At 30.3% G+C, this 21,381-nt stretch overlaps 2 protein-coding genes and 1 pseudogene across 4 annotated transcripts in view; 1 reads left to right on the plus strand and 2 right to left on the minus strand.

Moving 5' to 3' along the window:
• Nucleotides 1–21,381, minus strand: part of LOC137812979 (vacuolar iron transporter 1) — a 43,905-nt gene that overhangs the window by 20,177 nt on the left and 2,347 nt on the right. The window contains exons 4-5 of one of the 2 annotated variants that reach the window (XM_090299291.1): nucleotides 15,458–15,504; nucleotides 15,320–15,402 (exon numbers count right to left, since the gene is read on the minus strand). The exons of the other annotated variant lie outside the window; for it this stretch is intronic. Of the exons in view, the coding sequence (XP_090155417.1) occupies nucleotides 15,483–15,504 (22 nt within the window). The 3' untranslated portion in view covers nucleotides 15,320–15,402; nucleotides 15,458–15,482. Of the gene's footprint in view, nucleotides 1–15,319; nucleotides 15,403–15,457; nucleotides 15,505–21,381 lie in introns of those variants that run through there. 2 annotated transcript variants of the gene reach the window in all.
• On the plus strand, nucleotides 1,422–8,064 carry LOC137812974 (TMV resistance protein N). Its single transcript, XM_068615239.2, is given in 4 exon segments — nucleotides 1,422–1,942; nucleotides 2,203–3,280; nucleotides 3,392–3,691; nucleotides 6,001–8,064. Coding segments are annotated over 4 exon segments (3,927 nt in total). The 5' UTR covers nucleotides 1,422–1,457.
• LOC150029255 (disease resistance protein RPV1-like) lies at nucleotides 15,320–20,639 on the minus strand (annotated as a pseudogene). The gene is made up of 5 exons (XR_016518963.1): nucleotides 20,161–20,639; nucleotides 18,796–19,882; nucleotides 18,391–18,684; nucleotides 15,761–17,167; nucleotides 15,320–15,504 (listed from the first exon to the last, which is right to left on the minus strand). The product of XR_016518963.1 is annotated as a disease resistance protein RPV1-like (transcript).

A 21,381-nucleotide genomic window follows, 5' to 3' on the forward strand; every position in this document is an offset into this window, starting at 1 on the left:
TGGGCTTGGAGAAACTTAGTCTGCCAGCCTTCATTGCAGAAATTGCATCACAGTCCTAAATATTATAATCAAAATGTAATGTTTTGTAAAATCTAAAAAATTAATTTAAAATGTTACAGAAATAAGCTACCCACAAAAAATCAATAGATGTTTATAATATATTAATTTATAAATAGACAGTGGGTGTAAAATTTATTAAGAAACATATTAATATTAATATATTGTTATTTGTAGTAATGTTATTCCTGTTATTCTTACACTATCTTTATTCATTTAGTCATACTAAAAGTTTTATGTTTACTGGTTATTTTCTAAAATATGTTAAAGAAATAAATAAATTTATTAAATATTGACACCATAATATAATATTCTACGAATTGTTGACTCTTCCATTGACTCAATGTTTCGTATCTGACAGAACACAGCAGTGAAAGATATTTTGAGAAAATTGAAAGGCTTTTCAAAAACAAAATGGTAGAAACAAAGGGACTGAGAGTTGCAGAGAAAAGTTAAAACAATTTATAGCAAGTTCATAAATATCCTGAATCTTTGCAGAGGAAAACGTGTTCAACATTTCAATCCAATGTACATTCTACACCATGATTACATTCATTCAAGAATCCATACTCACTGTTAAAACATTTAATTCAATAAATAAATTATTAATCAGCAAATAAATGTGTAAATCTTTACATTCTATAACTGAGATTGAAAATGCTAGCACTGATCACTCACTCACCCAACAAAACTTGTTAACTTGAAAATGCTTTACCCCAGTTTTCATTTCGAAACAGCCTCATATTCAAGACCTTTCGGCATCTGTTAAAATATCAATTGTACTTTAGGAAAGAAAAATCACAGAAGAATCCATTAAGTATTCTATATGCTAGAAAGTACAAATATTATTGAAGGAAATATTTTTTATAAATGTTGACAGTATAAAAGATTATTGAGATTTTATTATGTCTAGCTGATGAAGTATGAAATCAATACACTTGATATGAAGGTTGAAGAGTGATAATGATGATTAATGGAAAGATATTATAGGATTAAAACTATAAAAGGACAGACATGGTTTCCGTTGATAAGAAAGTGTATAATAGGGTGCCTAGGGAATTATCGTGGAATACGGAAAAGAAAAAAGTTCATTAGTCATATTGTATATATTCAAGCAATCAAATATTGTAAGAATGGTATAAAGTTAGAGACCATAATATTCTGCGAATTGTTGACTCTTCCATTGACTCAATGTTTTTCTTTTCTTTTTCTTTTTCTGATTACTACGTATCTGACAGAACACAGCTGTGAAAGATATTTTGAGAAAATTGAAAGGCTTTTCCAATTTGTGGTAGATTTGTGGTAGAAATATATATTTCCCTTCCTAATAGAATATATGCAAGTTGCTCACAAACAAAGGGATATGAGAGTTGCAGAGAAAGGAGAGAAAATCGATTCCAATGTCAGGAAGTTCTTCATCATTGGCCATGTCTGCTTCTCTAACAAAGCATGATGTGTTTCTCAGCTTCAGAGGGGAAGACACACGTGACAACTTCATTAGTCACCTTTATGCAGCGCTGCAAAGGAAGAACATTCAAGCATATATTGATTACAGATTACTCAGGGGCCAAGAAATTTCACCTGTACTCCTCTCTGCAATAGAAGAATCAAAGATTTATGTCATCGTTTTCTCCAAAAACTATGCATCTTCCACATGGTGCTTGGATGAACTCACTAAGATACTTGATTGCAAGAAGAGATATGGAAGGGATGTGATACCTGTTTTCTACAAGGTGGATCCATCAACTATTAGGAAGCAGGAAGAAAGATACAAAGAAGCATTCAATGAGCATGAGCAGCACTTTAAGCACAACACAGTGCAAGGATGGAAGGATGCTCTCACCGAAGCTGCTGGACTTGCAGGCTGGGATTCAAAAGTCACCAGGTCATTATATTTATTAGATAATCAGGATCTCTTTTCATTTACTAAAATTGTGTTCATCTCACCATAAATCAAGTGCTTCTTTTTTCATTTCTATTAGTCGGTCATAGATCTGAACCATATCACACAATAGCTTAACTTTGTACCTACAAGTATGCTCCCTAGTATCAGAAGTCACAAACGGTTACTGTAGAATTTTTCTTTAGTTTAGTTTAGCTTTTGTGCTTGAATACTTATACTTTATTTTCTAAATCATCTGCCAGGCCAGAACACGCACTTGTTGAAGAAATTGTGGAAGATATTTTGAGAAAATTGAATCGTTATTCCGCCAGTTATGATCAAGGAATCATCGGCATTGAAAAAAATATTGAAGGAATTCAGTCCTTGTTGCATCTTGAGTCAAGGGATGTTCGGATCATAGGAATTTGTGGCATGGGAGGAATAGGAAAAACTACAATTTGTGATCAAATATATCAGAAATTGGCATTGCAGTTTGATTCCAGCAGCCTTGTTTTAGACGTTCAAGAAAAAATACAAAGAGATGGAATAGACGGTATCAGAACAAAATATCAGTCTGAGCTTCTAAAGGAAGAGAAATCCTCTTATTTACCATATTACAATGAAAGGCTCAAACGGACAAAGGTTCTCCTCATTCTTGATGATGTTACCGATTCAACTCAACTTCAAAAATTAATAGGAGGGAGTGATAGTTTTGGGCAGGGCAGTAGAATCATTATGACCAGTAGAGATAGACAAGTGCTTAAGAATGCTGGAGCTGATGATATCTACGAAGTTAAGGAGTTGAATTTTTATGATTCTCAGAGACTTTTTAGTTTACATGCTTTTAAAGAAAAATCTTCAGAAGAAATTGGTTACAGGGAACTGTCAGAAAAGGTGTTGAGATATGCAAAAGGGATTCCGTTAGCTCTTCAGATTTTGGGGTCATTGCTTTATGGCAGAACAAGAGAAGCATGGGAGAGTGAGTTGCAAAAGTTGAAAAAGGGCCAACATCTTGGTATTTTCAATGTATTAAAATTAAGTTATGATGGGCTGGAGGAGGAGGAGAAGAATATATTTCTTGACATAGCTTGCTTTTATAGAGGTCACGAGGAGATTGAGGTAGCAGAAAGACTTGATGAGTGTGGTTTCTCTTCTAAGATTGGAATGGATATTCTGAAAGATAGGGGCCTAATATCTGTCATTGATGGTAGAATTGTGATGCACGATCTAATACAAGAAATGGGTAAAGAAATTGTTCGTAAAGAGTGTCCTCAGCATCCTGGAAAACGCAGCCGATTGTTTAATGATGAGGAAATTTGTGAGGTTTTAAGAAAGAACAAGGTATATGCTGTTGTTACTTTGTGAAAAATAGAAAACTACTGAGCTGTCATTAAGCATCCTGAAATGCAACATTTCATGTTTTTTTTTCTAATTACATTGATTTACTTTCAGGGGTCAGATGCAATACAGTGTATATCAATATCATTATATACTTTCAAAGTAAAAGAAGTTGTAGTACATGCAGAAAGTTTCGAAAAGATGGACAATCTTAGGATGCTTAGGCTCTACACGTTTGGATTGAATTCAAAAGTGTCTCTTGAATCATCTATTGTAGGTCTGCCGGACACTCTAAAGTTTCTTTATTGGAACGGTTTCCCTCAAAGATTCTGGCCTCCAAACTTTTGCCCACAAAATCTAGTGACCCTCGAAATGCCATACTGCGATCTTGAACAACTCTGGGAAGGAGATCTGGTTTTTCAAGTTATCTATGTTCCTTTGTGTTATAAACTTTCAAAGATAAAAATAAATTAGACAAGCATGTTTTCTGTATTATACATCTACAGGTTTTCATTTGCAATTCCTTTGTGCCTTCTCCACATTATTCGATTTGAAATTTCTTTTATTTGAAGCACACAGTTATACATATATCATAAGAGTCATACTCAGCATGTTTCTAATTAAAAATAATTATAAATTTAATAGTTTGCATATTTTTTTTAGGCATATCGTCTAATGGCCCATGAATGTATTATTTACTCATATTATTGTTGATATATATCTCCCATGTTGTCTGTGATGCATTGCATGATCTTCTTGAGTAACGATTGTTTTGTTTTCTTACTTTATAAGAGATATTTGTATATGCGTAGTCTCCACTATTTGAAACGCCCCACTTAATATAATCATACTTGCTTACAACTACAGGATACATTACCAAAAAGAATTATATATATATATATGATATAACACATTGTAACTCTAAATTCTCAAAATTATTTATATATAAATATACATCACAAAAATAGTAAAATATTTGATTCAATTATTTTTTTCCCTGTATTAATAGACAAAATTTAATTTCATTCTCCCAATTTTCAAAAGTTCAATTTAGTACTAACTTTTTAAAACAATTTAATGTGGTGGTTCCAACTTTTTTTAAAACAATTCAATGTGATAACAACACATATAACTTAACAGTGGCAGAATCATTAAGATAAAAATATTTTAATAAGGGAAATATACTAGAAGGAATCACATTGAATTGTTTTTAAAAAATTAAATCATATTGAACTTTCTAAAAATCTGAATTGACTTTTGGTCATTAATATAAAGACTAAAAAGATAATTAAACTTAATAATTTTCTAAACCTATTTGACATCTCTAATGTCACATACAATATTATTTGTTTTCTTATTAAGAACAATATTAACCGTTCACACATTCACTCACTAAGGATTAACTAATAATTTAAATGCAATATTGTACATATATAAGTCCAATTATTCTCCCACGCCAAATCACATCACACTATACATGAATCTTCAACTATAATTCAAAACAATCTATCACACTCAACATCTCAACCTTTCATGCTTTAATTGTTGTGATCATATCATAACTGATGCACAAAATATCTTTTTTTTTCCATAATGAGTTTTGTGTTTGATACTTCGACTCATTAGGATCATAATACAATCTTAGGTATATCTTGTCACATACTCATAAAAGGGCCAAAATATACTTATAAATGGCCTAAAAATAAATGGTCATCAATTGAATCACATACAATATATAACATGAGGTATATCATACACTTGTGTATACACATTCATGCATCTTATCATCGTCATCATCATCATTAGCCTCATAGATACAAACACTTGGCTAAATCATGGCAACAACATTTCACTACTAGAGTTAAATTCTTTAGACGAGTTTATCTCGCTTGAAAAACCTTGTTTCCTAACCCAAAAGAAGATTTCTTTGCTTGAATGATTCCACATTGTTTGAACGACAACAATTGCATAGAAGAGAGAATTAATACGATCTCTCTCTTGCTTAATCAACCTCTTGCCACTTGAGTGAATATCTCTAAAGGAGAGAGACTTTGACTTCTCCTTCATTCAAACATTTTAGCAATGGTACATGTTTCAATATCTAACAAGTCCTAGAAGCATAAAGTACACCACTTCATCTCTTAGAGTTGAAAGTCTCGCATTGGGTTGAAATTGGTAAGATGAACAACATATAAAGAAAATCCATAAACCTATTAGTTTAAGATTTCGGATTGAAAGTGATGTCTTGATTTCTTATATAAATTTGTTTAGAGTTCATTAATGTCAAATATTTCTTAAGTTTAAGTGATATTATCCCAAAAATCAAGATTTCACCAACAAAAATTAAGGATGAGTAGAAATAATTATTATTATTTAAATTTTTAAGATATTAATTATAGTTTCAAGATCTTATATAGTTTTTTAATATGAAAAGGAGTTATGTAAATAAAATGGAATTTTATATAATTTAGTTAATTTAATTATAATTTTCATCATTTCTGAAAAATAAAAATTATATTTAATTTAATTACCCTATCTTCATATTTTATCTTTAATAATATTTTAAAATATAATTTTGTTAGTCCACAGTGTGGCTTTTTTAACAGTGGTTTTTAAGTAATGTAAAATATAAACTCAATAGTAGTAGCTAATAGTTTAAATAGGAAGAAAAATAGATAAAGTAGTTTTTATTTGTTACCTCATTCATTTACTTTTTGTGGCAGAATTTACCCAACTTGAAAAGGCTCGACCTGACACGTTCTTGGAAACTTGCTAGAATACCAGACCTTTCTATGTCACCAAATATTGAAAAAATAATTCTGAGTTATTGTAAAAAGTTGATTGAAGTTCACTCTTCGATATTCCTCAGCAAACTCAGTTGTTTATGTTTAGATCATTGTGATGATCTGAATAGTGTAAATATTCCCAGCAACATTTTATCCACATCACCAGGATGGATTACTCTTTCCCATTGTCGGAAGCTTAATATGTTTTCAATCAGTAAACATGAAGATAAATTTCTCCCTCATGTCATACTGGAGCGTCAGGAACTGGATATGACGAAAGAGATAAATTTCCCAACTTCCAGTGAAATTTCCCCAAGCAGTGAAATTTTGTCAATTACTTTTGACAGATATAATATAGAAGTGGCTAATAATGCTACAGACTCAGAAGACTCAGAGGTGTTCAACAGTCTCTTGGAAGGTGTGCCCTTAAACTTTCAAAGTCTCAAGAACCTCTGTTACTTAGATCTCTCTGACTGTTCTTCCCTTACAATCTTTCCGTTTGACCTTTCTGATATGAAATTCCTAAAGCAACTTTGTCTCAGTGGTTGCTCAAAACTGGAAAATTTACCCGAGATTCAGGACACGTTGGAAGATCTAGCGGTGCTCATCTTAGACGACACAGCCATACAGGCACTACCTTCATCCTTGTGCCGTTTGGTAGGGCTTCAACAACTGAGTTTGCACAGTTGCTTCAATCTTGAGATTATTCCATCTTCCATTGGAAGCCTCACCAGACTATGCAAGTTAGACCTTGCCCACTGTAATTCACTTCAAACTTTTCCAAGCACCATTTTCAATTTGAAGTTGAGGAACCTTGATTTGCGTGGTTGCTCAAGGCTGAGGACCTTCCCAGAGATCACGGAGTCGGCTCATACTTTTGCTCACATTAACTTAACATCTACGACTGTTAAAGAACTGCCTTCCTCATTTGCCAATTTCGTTAATCTTCGTTCCCTGGAGCTCCGCAAATGCACTGATCTCGAGTCACTTCCAAACTGCATTGTTAATCTGAAGCTTCTCTCTAAACTTGATTGTTCGGGGTGTGCCAAATTAACAGAAATCCCAAGGCACATTGGTCGTTTGACGTCATTAATGGAACTGTCACTGCGTGATAGCGGAATCGTGAACCTTCCTGAGAGCATTGCTCATCTTTCGAGCTTGAAATCGCTTGATTTAAGCGACTGCAAAAAGCTTGAATGCATCCCACCGATTCCACCATTTCTAAAACAACTCGTGGCATTGGATTGCCCATCCATTAGAAAAGTGATGTCAAATTCTCTTGTTCGGAACCTCTCAAATTCCAAAGAGGGTGTATTCAAATTTCATTTCACCAATGCTCAACAACTGGATTCAGGTGGTCGTGCTAACATTGAGAAGGATGCAAGGCTTAGGATGACCGACGATGCATATAGGTCTGTGTTCTTCTGTTATCCAGGGAGTGCAGTTCCTGGTTGGTTCCATTTTCGTGGGAAGGGACATTCAGTGACTATAAATGAAGATTTAAGTTTTTGCAGCGATAATAGGCTCACTGGTTTCTCTTTGTGCGTGGTTTTTGAAGTGTTAGATACGAATGATATTAAAGGTAGATATAGTTCTTTTGGTTACAGCCTAAAATTTGAATCTGATGATGATGGCACACAGATCATTCCAAATAATGATGTGTTAAACTTGACGGATGCAGGCAGATTTCTTGATAAAGATCACACATTTGTGTGGAAATTTAACTTGGAGTCCCTAAGGGCAAGCGGCATGAGCCTTAGGCTCTGTGATGCTCGCAGCTTCACTTTTGAGATCAGCCATTGGTGGCCCGATATCAGAGTAAAAGAATGCGGCATATGCCCTCTTTATTCCAAAAAGAAAGATGATGAATATGGTGGTGCTGTTCACATTGAATAATCCAGTCGAAGTAATGTTGCACAGTCTTCAAGAGACACAAGGGAATATAGGAAGAGGAAGGCCAAAAGTGTTATGGCTCAAGAGGAGGCAACAAAAGATGAATAGCAAGCCCAAAAGACATATCACAAAGTCTAAGTATTTTGATGATTATGACTGCACTCTTAAAGGCAAAAGGAAGTAATGGAATTGAAGGCAAAATAGTACTTTCCCAACAAGTTGTTAGGATCTCATTTCATTTCTGTTGAGACATCTTTTGGAATGTTTAATCTCTTTTGCGGGTTGTTCTATGTATGAGAAACTTTGACATGAGAGCAGTCTTCTATTATATTTTTGCCGGAAGCGTAACCTTAAAATAGGCATTGCAGAAAGCTACCCAGTCAACTAGTCTCTTCCTCTTCTGCTAATTAGACTTTCATTGGTGAGGATCAAAACTGGCTTATCGTAATGCTTCTACATTACAAGTGTTGAAATTTTATCATGAATTTCTCATATCTAATTTATTTTGTTTTATTTACATTTTCAATGGCATTTTACGGTTGGATTCGTTCATTGTTGACAAAGATTTCTAAGTTATTGTTAGATATAGTTTAATGTTTCTGTTCAGCTTGAGATGGGGTACTCTGTTGTCCCAGAGTTGCATTCTCTAGAAATTCTTTATATTTGGGTTTGATTAACTTCTTTAGCATATTTGGGTTGCATGTGCAGTGAAGGCATGATGGAATCCTGAGGAGCTGCATTCGAAAGGGTAATTGGTAAATCCTCTTCATATCATACTTTTCTCCATCCTATGGAATATCATATCATTGTATTAGGTTTGTGCATGGAGCTGTAAAACCAGAAAATTCTCAGCTTCGTTATTTGAACCTCATATTTCTTACTGATCTTGGTTTGTTCACATTGAGGCACCTTATTCCATGTGGGTGATAATAACTTATAAATGCTGTTTGAGGGAATATAGGTTTAAAGACTCTATGTTATGAAGAGTGGGTGTTTATTAATTATCATCTTTTCTCACTTCCTTTTTCTCTTTCTTTTACATCTCCTTTATTCATAGGGTTTCATTAAGCTTTTCTAAGTTTCTCTGATTCCTCTAAAAGCATAAAACCATTAATGCATAATATAATTGAAATTTTGAATAAATATATATAATTAATGTATTTTATCGTCAAAATTTAAACTGATAATGTGAGTTCTTTTAAAAATCATGTTATTCTTTTACGTAAATACACGACTTTGAATACTCATTATTTTTATTCATTATACTAACGATGTTATATTGTACTTGTAGGACATAGGGATCATATATATATATATATATATGTGTGTGAGATTTTTTTTTCTCAGCATTATACAAAATATTTAATAAATAAAAAAATGAAATATATTATTCTTTGACCAAAAAGTGTGAATTAAAAATTCAATCTCAATTAAATGTTTTATAGTAAAAAATATTATCTAAAATTATTAATGATTAATATCAATGGCGGCGGGAGATTTTTTTATGGAAATGTTATTATATATGAACTAAAAAATGCTATTTTTTTATGATTTAAGATGCAGTTTGTGGTAATTAAAAATTGTTTTACTATTTTCAGCTATTAAAACAATTGCCAAACCTACGTGTGTCAAAACTTGTTTGTTATATTACGATTTTCAACACCTACTAGTGTGTTTTTTATTATAAAAGAATAATGAGGAGCTAGCAGTTAAAAATAATCATATTCCCATCCTACAATCAGTTTTACTACTTTTTATTTAATAATTTAATTAAATAATATGAGTTAATATTTTATTATTATTTAGGTTGTTAAACGGTTATTATAATTATATTGTGAAAAACATTTTTTCCTGATTTATACAACTAGAATAAAAAAAATATTCACGTACCTGCATGTAATAAAACCTCACAATATCATACCCCAAGAAAACATGTTAACTCAAAACAATTCAGCCAGCAAATAATTATAATACAAAAAATGTTAAAAGAAACAAATCTATTTTTTTTAAACTTACCATAAATCATAATCAAAATCCATCTATTATTCCTCAATCTAAACAACTTCACATGTTCTTATAAATCAATTTATTTTCCTCCTGACAAATCTACTCCTCAATTGAAGATGATGCGAACCCTACTAGGATCGAGATGAGTTTGGGTCGGGTCGCAAAAAGACCCGATAAGATGTATGTTGTTATTTGGTAAGTAACTAAGGAACACACTCAACTAAGTGTTGTGTTTTAAATATGAAATTAAAAAATATTTTATAAATATTAAAATCAAAATGTAATGTTTTGTAAAATCTAAAAATTTCAAAATAGCTTGTTTATTTCTATATGTCATTCTTTAAATTTAAAAATAACATTATTCTTCTTTCTTTTTAATTATATATTTTACGTAATACACCTAAATACACAATGAAATAAAAAGAAATTAAATACACCTAAATATATAATGAAATAAAAGAAATTAAAAGAGATATGGTAACATGTTGTACCTTATCAAATTTGAAGTTACTATGTGATTATATTTAGTATATAAATAACATTCACATCATCATATACTATTGATTTAACTGCAAAAGGCTTTAATGCATCCCACAGATTACGAATCAGTTGTGAGAGAGTTGAAATGAGTTATCACAGTAAAAGAATGCGGCATATGAAGAAAGAATTTTGTTTACATTCGTATGATACTGGTAGGACATGTATTTGTGAAATGTCCAATTCAAAATGTATTTGTTAGATTTTTTACAATTTTAGTACGATTCTAACGGAATTTTAAAAAGAAAAAATACATTAATTTTCTAAAATTCAAACTTTATGGTATAAATTGTTATTATGATTATAAAAATAAGAAACAAATCTTTGTGAAACAGTCATGAAAAACATATTTCTGCTTAAAAAATAATCTCCAAAATACTTGTGCACATAAGTCTTTATTGTTAATTTATATAATTCATAATTATATAATATATAGATTAATGTCTCTGTATCTTACATTTTAGAGATTTTAAGTATCTCTGTGTCTGTGTCGGTGTCAATAGTATCTGTACTAAATAGCTATAATTTCAACATTAAAATAAATAAAAAATCAAATACTAGAGCGATCATTGTCCCTAGAGTGCATTAATTAATTCATCAGAAACGCACCCAATAAAAAAAATTATATGGTATTGGAATACAATTACATATTATTTATTATTATTAATTCATAAATGAGTTCAGAGCTTAGATAACCTTTGAAATAAAATGCATTTTTTTTTCTAAAACCATCTTTATCCATCTAAGTATAAATGACTAAACTACATTTTATTTTTTACATAAAAATGACATTATTAAGAAAGATTAATTTGCATTTTAATATTTTAAATTGTTGAATATTAATATTAAGTAGGGTTCTTGAACATTAATTTCCATATTTTAACTAAAACTTTGTGAAACAGGTAGAAACAAATGTGAGAATGATTTGAGTGTGATGTATATTTTAAATATGCATTAGGAAACGAGATATAGTATGATGCAACATTATTAGCACAAACAGCAGAACGTCCCCAAATATCAATATCTTTGATTCTTCTATTGCAGAGAGGAGTGCAGGTGAAATTTCTTGGCCCCTGAGTAGTCTGTAATCAATATACTTTGTTAGAGAAACACATCATGCTTTGTTAGAGAAGTGGACACGGGGAATGATGAAGGACTTCCTGACATTGGAACCAATTTTCTCTCCTTTCTCTGCAATTCTCAGGTCTCTTTCTTTGCACGATTTCTACCACAAATCTACTCTGATGCTCTGGGCACATTATAAAACACAAGTCAACTTTTGAAAAAGTCTTTCAATTTTCTCAAAATACCTTTCACAGGTATGTGTTTTGGTGAGACATCGTAGTCAGCAGAAACTAAACAAAAAGACAAATATTGAGTTAATAGAATAGTCAACAATTTGCAAAATAATTATATATGGAATCTAGATTTTTATCATTATCACGCGTGGAAACATAGCTATGTCTTAGATAAAATCCTTATTTAAGTTTTAATTGGGCCTTGTCCTGGGCTTTGTAATATGCTTTTCTTTTCTCCAATATTGCTTTATATATACACCTCCACTTTTCTTTCTACATTTCATTTTACAAAATACATTCTCTCATTATCTTTTTTCTCTCATCTCGATTGCTTACGATTTTTTTGTCTTTATTAAAAAATTATTAAAAAAAATAATTTAAGTCTAACTCGATTTTATAAAAAATGTATCTCATGTTATATTAATAATGAAAATCAAGTGAAGTTTTTGACTTATTGATATGTAAAATAAAATAAAATGTAAGTGGTGGTTGATTAAATAGCCAATGTAATGAGTGTTAAACATGTACCATTTTTTTTAGTAATTAGATTACTTGTGAACATTGAACTAAATTTGCTTAATTTTTAAAAAAATATCAAGAACTAAATTTTTTAAAAAAAATTGAGACTAAAATTTCATTTTTTAGAATTATAAAAGCTAAAAATTAATTTAATTCAAAATTTAATATTTTTATTTGTATAATTTTATATTTTCACAATTTTTATTATAATATTCTTAAAATATATTTTAATATTTTTTTTTCATATTTGAAATATAAATTTTTAAATTTTTATTTTTAATTATTTTGTTTCTTATCTTATGTAATAAACTACTACAATAATTACTAAATATTTAATACCTAGAGTTTTTTAGTGAGAAAAAAATTAATAATGAATTATACAAATAATGAACGTTTGTGGTCATTTGTTTCACTTTCAAATAAATTAGTACTTCGCGTGTTATTTCATAACGGTAGTTTTTTTAAAAATAAATTAAGAAAAATATTTATTTTTTATTTTAATGCACTTTAAGTAACTTACCTATTATATTATATAGGTAAGAACCTAAAAATAACTTTAGATACAAGTGATATAATTAAAATAAAATAATTTATTATTAAATGAAAAATGTATATAATTAGAAAATTTATTTATTTAAGTCTTATTTTAAAATAATCTTCTTTTTTATAAAATTTATTTGTTTTCTTTTATGTCTTTTTTCTATATTTTTAACCACATCTTTCGTCATTTTGGTCATTTTGACGGTTAAAGCCGACCTTTTGATTCCGGTGAGTGAATAGAACAAAATTCTTTTTGTCCTTATTCCTTTGAGACAATTTTAGATTATTTATTCATCTTGGTTGACATACTTTACACATGATGTTTGGGATTTCAAGATTAGTATATGTTAACTCAGGATACTAGAGACGTGTTTAGATTATTAATCAGAATTATGTGATACAGGTTAGACTATTCTTGTTTTCTCATAGAGTTGAAACTCTTTTGTGACTTTCTAGATAAAGATAAGTAAGAGAAGATAGTCTTATTTTTCAGTAGAAATTTAAGTTATAAAATTTGGATATGAAGTGTGATGATTTTCATATGATTATGATTGAGCAATTCAAATATAAAGTTTTAAGAATCTAAGTTTATCTTGATTTCTTATTGGTTTTTTTTTATAAAAAAAATCTGTAATGATCATGTGAGATATACAAAACTAAAAATGACAAAAAAAATTATTTTTTATTCTCTTGATGTTTTATTTTAATTATGTATATATTTAGAAATCTCTATATAAAAGGATAATATTTTATGATATAATACTATCACTACAAGAAAATCATCAAATAGAACCAATTTTTAAAGACCAAAATAATTAGTTACAATAGTAACTAAATTAGAGATCACTCTAGAAACTAAAAAAAAATCGTTTCTAAATTAGTTTATATTATTGTTAAGTAGTTTTTAAATTGGTATCTAATTAGCTACCAAATATTTAATTACCAATTATTTAGATTCTAAATTTGGTAGCAAAAACAAACATTGGTTGCTAATCAGATACCAATTTCTAAACCATTTAACAATAATAGAAATTAATTTAGAAACCAAAAATTTATTTAGTCCCTAAAATTGTTCCTAATTTAATCACCATAGCAACTAATTATTTTTTATCTCTAAAATTGGTTTTGTATTTCATGATTTTCTTATAGTGTATGATCATGTAATTATATTTATATACTAAATATTATGACATAGTAATTTAAAATTTGATAAGGTAGATGAGGATGTTAAAATATATTTTTTAATTTCTTTTATTTTATTGTATATTTAGGTATATTATGTAAAATATATAATTAAAAAGAAAAAATAATGTTATTTTAAAATTTAAAGAATCACGTATAGAAAGAAACATAGAACAATCTTGACAATTATACTTTGACTTAGAGATACTTATTTTAATTTATTATATTTATGAGTATTATTTTTTTCTTAAACATAGATATTGGATAAAAAAATATAAATAACATTTATTATTTATAATTTAAAAATATTTAAAATTAAAATTAAATAATATTTTTAATTAGGATATGAAATAAATTCCTTAACAATTTTTTTAATTTCAAAATAATTAATTCAGAGGATGATTGAATAAATATTAACAAATAATTTCTGCGTTTATAATAAAGCTTCAATAATATTTGTACTTTCTAGCATATAGAATACTTAATAGATCCTTTTGTGATTTTGATGCAGGTACGTGAATATTTTTTTTATTCTAGTTATATAAATCAGGAAAAAAAAACAAGTAGGTGTTGAAAATCGTAATAACAAACAAGTTTTGACACACGTAGGTTTGACAATTGTTTTAATAGCTGAAAATAGTACAACAATTTTTAATTACCACAAACTGCTTCTTAAATCATAAAAAAATAGCATTTTTTTAGTTCATATATAATAACATTTCCATACATAAAATAAATAAATAAACCTCTGCAGCCAATGGTATTAATTATTAATAATTTATTTACCATTTTTTAGATAATTTTTTTTTACTATAAAGACATTTAATTGAGATTGAAATTTTAGTTGTCACTTTTGGTCAAAGAATAAAATATTTCATATAATTTTTTTATTAAATATTTTGTATATTGCTGAGAAAAAAAAAACTGATATACATATATAATCAATATGCAAGTACAATATAAGATCCAAAATGTAAGTAATAAAAATCATAAAAGAAAGACAGAATGGAAGTGAAAAATCCATAAGATGATAATTAATAAACAACTTTTCTTAACTTTACTGTCAAACTACAATTATAAAGAATTAAGAGTCACAATTTAGCTGGTGTTCTTGTGAGAAGTCTTTCAACTTGGTTTTCAAGTTTTATATATTCATTTAGTTCAATTTCTGTTCCTTCAAGTTGTCTTCAATTTTACTGAAACTACAATTATAAAGAATTAACAATCACAGGCCAACAGCATTTATAAGTCATCACTCACATGAACAAGGTGCCTCGATGTGAATAAACCAAGATCAATAAGAAATGAGGTTCCATGTTAACCAAGCTGAGAACTTTCTGATTTTACAGCTCCATGCACAAACCTAATACAATGATATGATATTCCATAGGATGGAGAAAAGTATGAAGAGGAATTACCAATCACCATTTCAAATGGAGCTCCTCAGGATTTCATAATGCCTTCACTACAAATGCAACCCAAATATGCTAAAGAAGTTAATGAAACTATATATGAAGAGTTTCAAGAAGATGCAACTCTGGGACAACAGAGCAACCCATCTCATCTCATGCTGAACACAAACATCAAACTACATCTAACAATAATTCAGAAATCTTAATCAACAATTGAGCGAACCCACTCCTAAAATGCCATTGAGAATGTAAATAAAACAAAATACATTAAAAACGAGAAATTCTTAATAAAAATTCAACGTGTTGAACCTTGTAATTTAGAAGTATTAACGAGAAGCAACATTGCTTCCACTGGATTCTTCAATGTCAACAGCACCACCATATTTATCATCTTTCTTTTTGGAATAAAGAGGGCATATGCCGCATTCTTTTATTGTCACAACATGATAATTATACGAACTGATCTCAAAAGTGAAGCTGCGAGCATCACACAGCCTTAGGGATTCCAAGTTAAATTTCCACACGAATGTGTGATCTTGATCAACACCTCTGTTTTCACCATTCCATTTGAAATAGCTGTTTAACGCATCATTATTTGGAATGATATGTGTGCCATCATCATCAGATTCAAATTTTAGGCTGTAACCAAAAGAACCATATCTACCTTTAACAGAATTCGTATCTAACACTCCAAAAACCACACACAAAGCGAAACCAGTGAGCCTATCATCGCTGCAGAAACTTAAATCTTCATTTATAGTCAGTGAATGTCCCTTCCCACGAAAATGGAACCAACCAGGAACTGTACTCCCTGGAAAATAGAAGAACACACACCTATATCAATCGTCGGTCATCCTAAGCCTTGCATCCTCCTCAATGTTAGCACGACCACCTGAATCCAGTTGTTGAGCATTGGTGAAAAGAAATCTGAAGACACCCTCTTTGGAATTTGACAAGTTTCGAACAAGAGAATTTGACATCACTCTTCTAATGGATGGGCAATCGAATGCCTCGAGTAGTTCTAGAAATGGTGGAATCTGTGGGATGCATTCAAGCTTTTTGCAGTCGCTTAAATCGAGCGATTTCAAGCTTGAAAGATGAGCAATGCTCTCAGGAAGGTTCACGATTCCGCTATCACGCAGTGACAGTTTCACTAATGACGTCAAGCGACCGATGTGTCTTGGGATTTCTGTTAATTTGGCACACCCCGAACAATCAAGTCTAAAGAGAAGCTTGAGATTAACAATGGAGTTTGGAAGTGACTCGAGATGAATGCACTCTTGGAGCTTCAAGGATTGAAGATTAACGAAATTGGCAAATGAGGAAGGCAGTTCTTTAACAGCCGTATATGATAAGTCAATGCGAGCAAAAGTAGGCTCCCTGATATTAGCATTTATCTCTTTCATCATATCCGGTTCCTGACGCTCCAGTATAACATGAGGGAGAAAACATATTAAGCTTCCCACAACCGTAAAGACTAATCCGTCCTGGTGATGTGGATAAAATGTTGCTCGAAATATTTACACTTTCGAGATCAGAACAAAAATCTAAACATAAATAACTGAGCTTGGTGAGGAATATCGAAGAGTGAACTTCAATCAACTTTGAACAAGCACTCAGCTTTATTTCTTCAATATTTGGTGACCCAGAAAGGTCTGGTATTCTAGTAAGTTTCCGAGAAACACTCAGGTCGAGCCTTTTCAAGTTGGGTAAAATCTGCCACAAATAGTAAATGAATGAGGTAACAAATAAAAACTACTTTATCTATTTTTCTTCCTATTTAAACTATTAGCTACTATCTATTGAGTTTATATTTTACATTACTTAAAAACCACTGTTAAAAAAACCACACTGTGGACTAACAAAACTCTGCCTATAAATTTTATAGTTATTATAAAAAATCACAAAATTTAACGTCTTTTTGTTCCCTACCTAAAATTACATCCTAATCATTTGAACCTAAACTTATTATGTATTCAAAAACTTATGATAGTAATTTATAATCGATCACAATGTCGAAATACTTTATATTATGCATGTATCAACTCACAAAATAAAATGGTGTTGTCTCAGAGTTAAAATTAAACCTTAGTTAAAAAGTCCATCTTTCCATAATTTATTTTATTAAATACATAATTTGTAATTTATTGTATATTATATTCAAGTTTATGTTATGATAAAAAAAGTATCTAAGACATTTTTAATTAAATAATATAAAATAAACAACATGAACTCAATTAAATAATATAAATTTTTTGAATACTCGATGGAATAAAAAAATTAATAAAACCCTCAATTTGAAAATAACCAAATTTATAAGATACTTAAAACTTAATTAAACCTACAAATTTTCATTATATGGAATTAAATATTGTAAAGATTTACCACATAAGTAGAATGTTTAAACATAAAATTCTTCACGTTGGGAGTTTCTTTCCTCTATCTTATAAGTTTTCGTTGTTTCTTTAATATTTTTTATATGGCTTCTGTCAATGTGATTTTTTTTTTTGGTTTTAAAATATTATTAAAGATAAAATATGAAGACAGGGTAATTAAATTAAATATAATTTTTATTTTTCAGAAACGATGAAAATTATAATTAAATTAACTAAATTATATAAAATTCCATTTTATTTACATAACTCCTTTTCATATTAAAAAACTATATAAGATCTTCCAAAGTAGATAATACATTCATGGGCCATTAAACGATATGCCTAAAAAAAATATGCAAACTATTAAATTTATAATTATCTTTAATTAGAAGTATGCTGAGTATGACTCAAATAAATGAAATTTCAAATCGAATAATGTGGAGAAGGCAAAAAAGGAATTGCAAATGAAAACCTGTAGAAGTATAATACACAAAACATGCTTTTATAATTCACTTTTATCTTTGAAAGTTTAGAACACAAAGGAACATAGATAGCTTGAAAAACCTGATCTCCTTCCCAGAGTTGTTCAAGATGGCTGTCGGGCATCTCGAGAGTCACTAGATTTTGTGGGCAAAAGTTTGGAGGCCAAAATCTTTGAGGGAAATTCTTCCAATAAAGAATCTTTAGAGTGTCCGGCAGACCTACAACAGATGATTCAAGAGACACATTTGATTTGTATTTAGGCGTGTAGAGCATAACCATCCTAAGATTGTCCATCTTTTCGAAACTTTGTGCATGTACTACAACTTCTTTTACTTTGAAAGGAGATAGTGATATACACTCTATTGCATCTGACCCCTGAAAGTAAATCAATGTAATTAGAAAAAAAAGCATGAAATGTTGCATTTCAGGATGCTTAATGACAGATCAGTAGTTTGCTATTTTTCGCAAAGTAACAACAGAATATACCTTGTTCTTTCTTAAAACCTCACAAACTTCCTCAGCATTAAACAATCGGCTGCGTTTTCCAGGATGCTGAGGACACTCTTTACGAACAATTTCTTGACCCATTTCTTCTATTAGATCGTGCATCACAATTCTACCATCAATGACAGATATTAGGCCCCTATCTTTCAGAATATCCATTCCAATCTTAGAAGAGAAACCGCAATCATCAAGTCTTTCTACTACCACAATCTCCTTGTGTCGTCTATAAAAGCAAGCTATGTCAAGAAATATATTCTTCTCCTCCTCCTCCAGCCCATCATAACTTAATTTTAATACATTGAAAATACCAAGATGTTGGCCCTTTTCCAACTTTTGCAACTGACTCTCCCATGCTTCTCTTGTTCTGCCATAAAGCAATGACCCCAAAATCTGGAGAGCTAACGGAATCCCTTTTGCATATCTCAACACCTCTACTGACAGTTCCCTGTAAGCAATTTCTTCTGGAGATTTTTGTTTAAAAGCATGTAAACTAAAAAGTCTCAGAGAATCAAAAATATTCAACTCCTTAACTTCGTAGATATCATTAGTTCCAGCATTCTTAAGCACTTGTCTGTCTCTACTGGTGATAATGATTCTACTGCCCTGCCCAAAACTATCACTCCCTCCTATTAATTTTTTAAGTAGAGCTGAATCCGTAACATCATCAAGAATGAGGATAGCCTTTGTCCGTTTGAGCCTTTCATTGTAATATGATAAATCAATGGATTTCTTTATCTCTTCTTTTAGAAGCTCAGACAGATATTTTGTTCTGATACCGTCTATTCCATCTCTTTGTATTTTTTCTTGAACGTCTAAAACAAGGCTGCTGGAATCAAACTGCAATGCCAATTTGTGATATATTTGACCACAAATTGTACTTTTTCCTATTCCCCCCATGCCACAAATTCCTATGATCCGAACATCCGGTGACTCAGGATGCAACAAGGACTGAATTCCTTCAATGTGTTTTTCAATGCCGATGATTCCTTGATCATAATAACTGATGGAATAAGGATCCAATTTTCTCAAAATATCTTCCACAATTTCTTCAACAAGAGTGTGTTCTGGCCTGGCAGATGATTTAGAAAATAACGTATAAGTATTCAAGCACAAAAGCTAAACTAAACTAAAGAAAAATTCTACAGTAACCACCGTTTGTGACTTCTGATACTAGGGAGCATACTTGTAGGTACAAAGTTAAGCTATAACATGTGATATGGTTCAGATCTATGACCGACTAAGAGAAATGAAAAAAGAAACACTTGATTTATGGTGAGATGAACACAATTTTAGTAAATGAAAAGAGATCCTGATTATCTAGAAAGTGCGTGTAACAAATATAATGACCTGATGACTTTTGAATCCCAGCCTGAAAGTCCAGCAGCTTCGGTTAGAGCATCCTTCCATCCTTGTACTTTGTCCATGTCGTGCTTAAAGTGCTGCTCATGCTCATCGAATGCTTTTTTGTATCTTTGTTCCTGCTTCCTAATAGTTGATGGATCCACCTTGTAGAAAACAGGTATGACATCCCTTCCATATGTCTTCTTGCATTCAAGTATCTTAGTGAGTTCATTCAAGCACCATGTGGAAGATGCGTAGTTTTTGGAGAAAACGACGACATAAATCTTTGATTCCTCTATTGCAGAGAGCAGTGCATCTGAGATTTCTTCGCCCCGGGGTAGTGTCTCATCAATATATGCTTCTATGTTCTTCCTTTGCAACGCTGCATAAAGGTGACTAATGAAGTTGTCACGTGTGTCTTCCCCTCTGAAGCTGAGAAACACATCATGCTTTGTTAGAGAAGCAGACATGGCCAATGATGAAGGGTTTCAATTTTCTCTGCAACTCTCAGATCCCTTTGTTTGTAAGCAACTTCCATATATTCTATTTCTATCACAAATCAACTTTTGGAAAAGCCTTCAATTTTCTCAAAATATGCTTCACAGCTGTGTTCTGTCAGATACGTAGTCATCAGAAAAAGAACATTGCCTAGCTTTATACCATTCTTACGCATTGGTAAAGATTCTTCAATATCTTTACTCAATTTGTTTCTTCAATACCTTTTACATATAAAGAATCGGATTTGTTTAATATATTTTAGAAAATAACCACTAAACAGAAAACTAGGTTAATATGACTAAATGAATAAAGATAGTACTCATAAAAAATATTTTAGATTAAAGTGGTATAATTAAAATAAAATATTTTATTATTAAAATAAAAGTTATAAAAAAATAAAAAAATATAATTGTTTAGTTTTAGGTGTAAAACAATATTCATTTTTATAAAAAAAAATCTTTTCTCTTTTATTTTATTTTTATATTTCTAATTACAATATTCTTGAGTTTGAGAATAGAATCCTTCCTTTGGACTTTTGGAATTGAATAAAGATGTTAATTGATAAAAAAGCATTGAAGTTTTAAACCCAACGCAACCTCTCAAGTCGAGATTAGATGGACTGATAAGCCTGACAAATTCTCGTTAGAAAAAATTTTAAATGGTTATGATATTAAGAAGTGAATTTTAAACTTAACTCAACTTTACAAAACCAATTTATACTCAGGTGTG

The sequence above is a fragment of the Phaseolus vulgaris genome, chromosome 2, assembly GCF_051622355.1.
Source record: "Phaseolus vulgaris cultivar YP4 chromosome 2, ASM5162235v1, whole genome shotgun sequence".
Taxonomy (NCBI): Eukaryota; Viridiplantae; Streptophyta; class Magnoliopsida; order Fabales; family Fabaceae; genus Phaseolus; species Phaseolus vulgaris.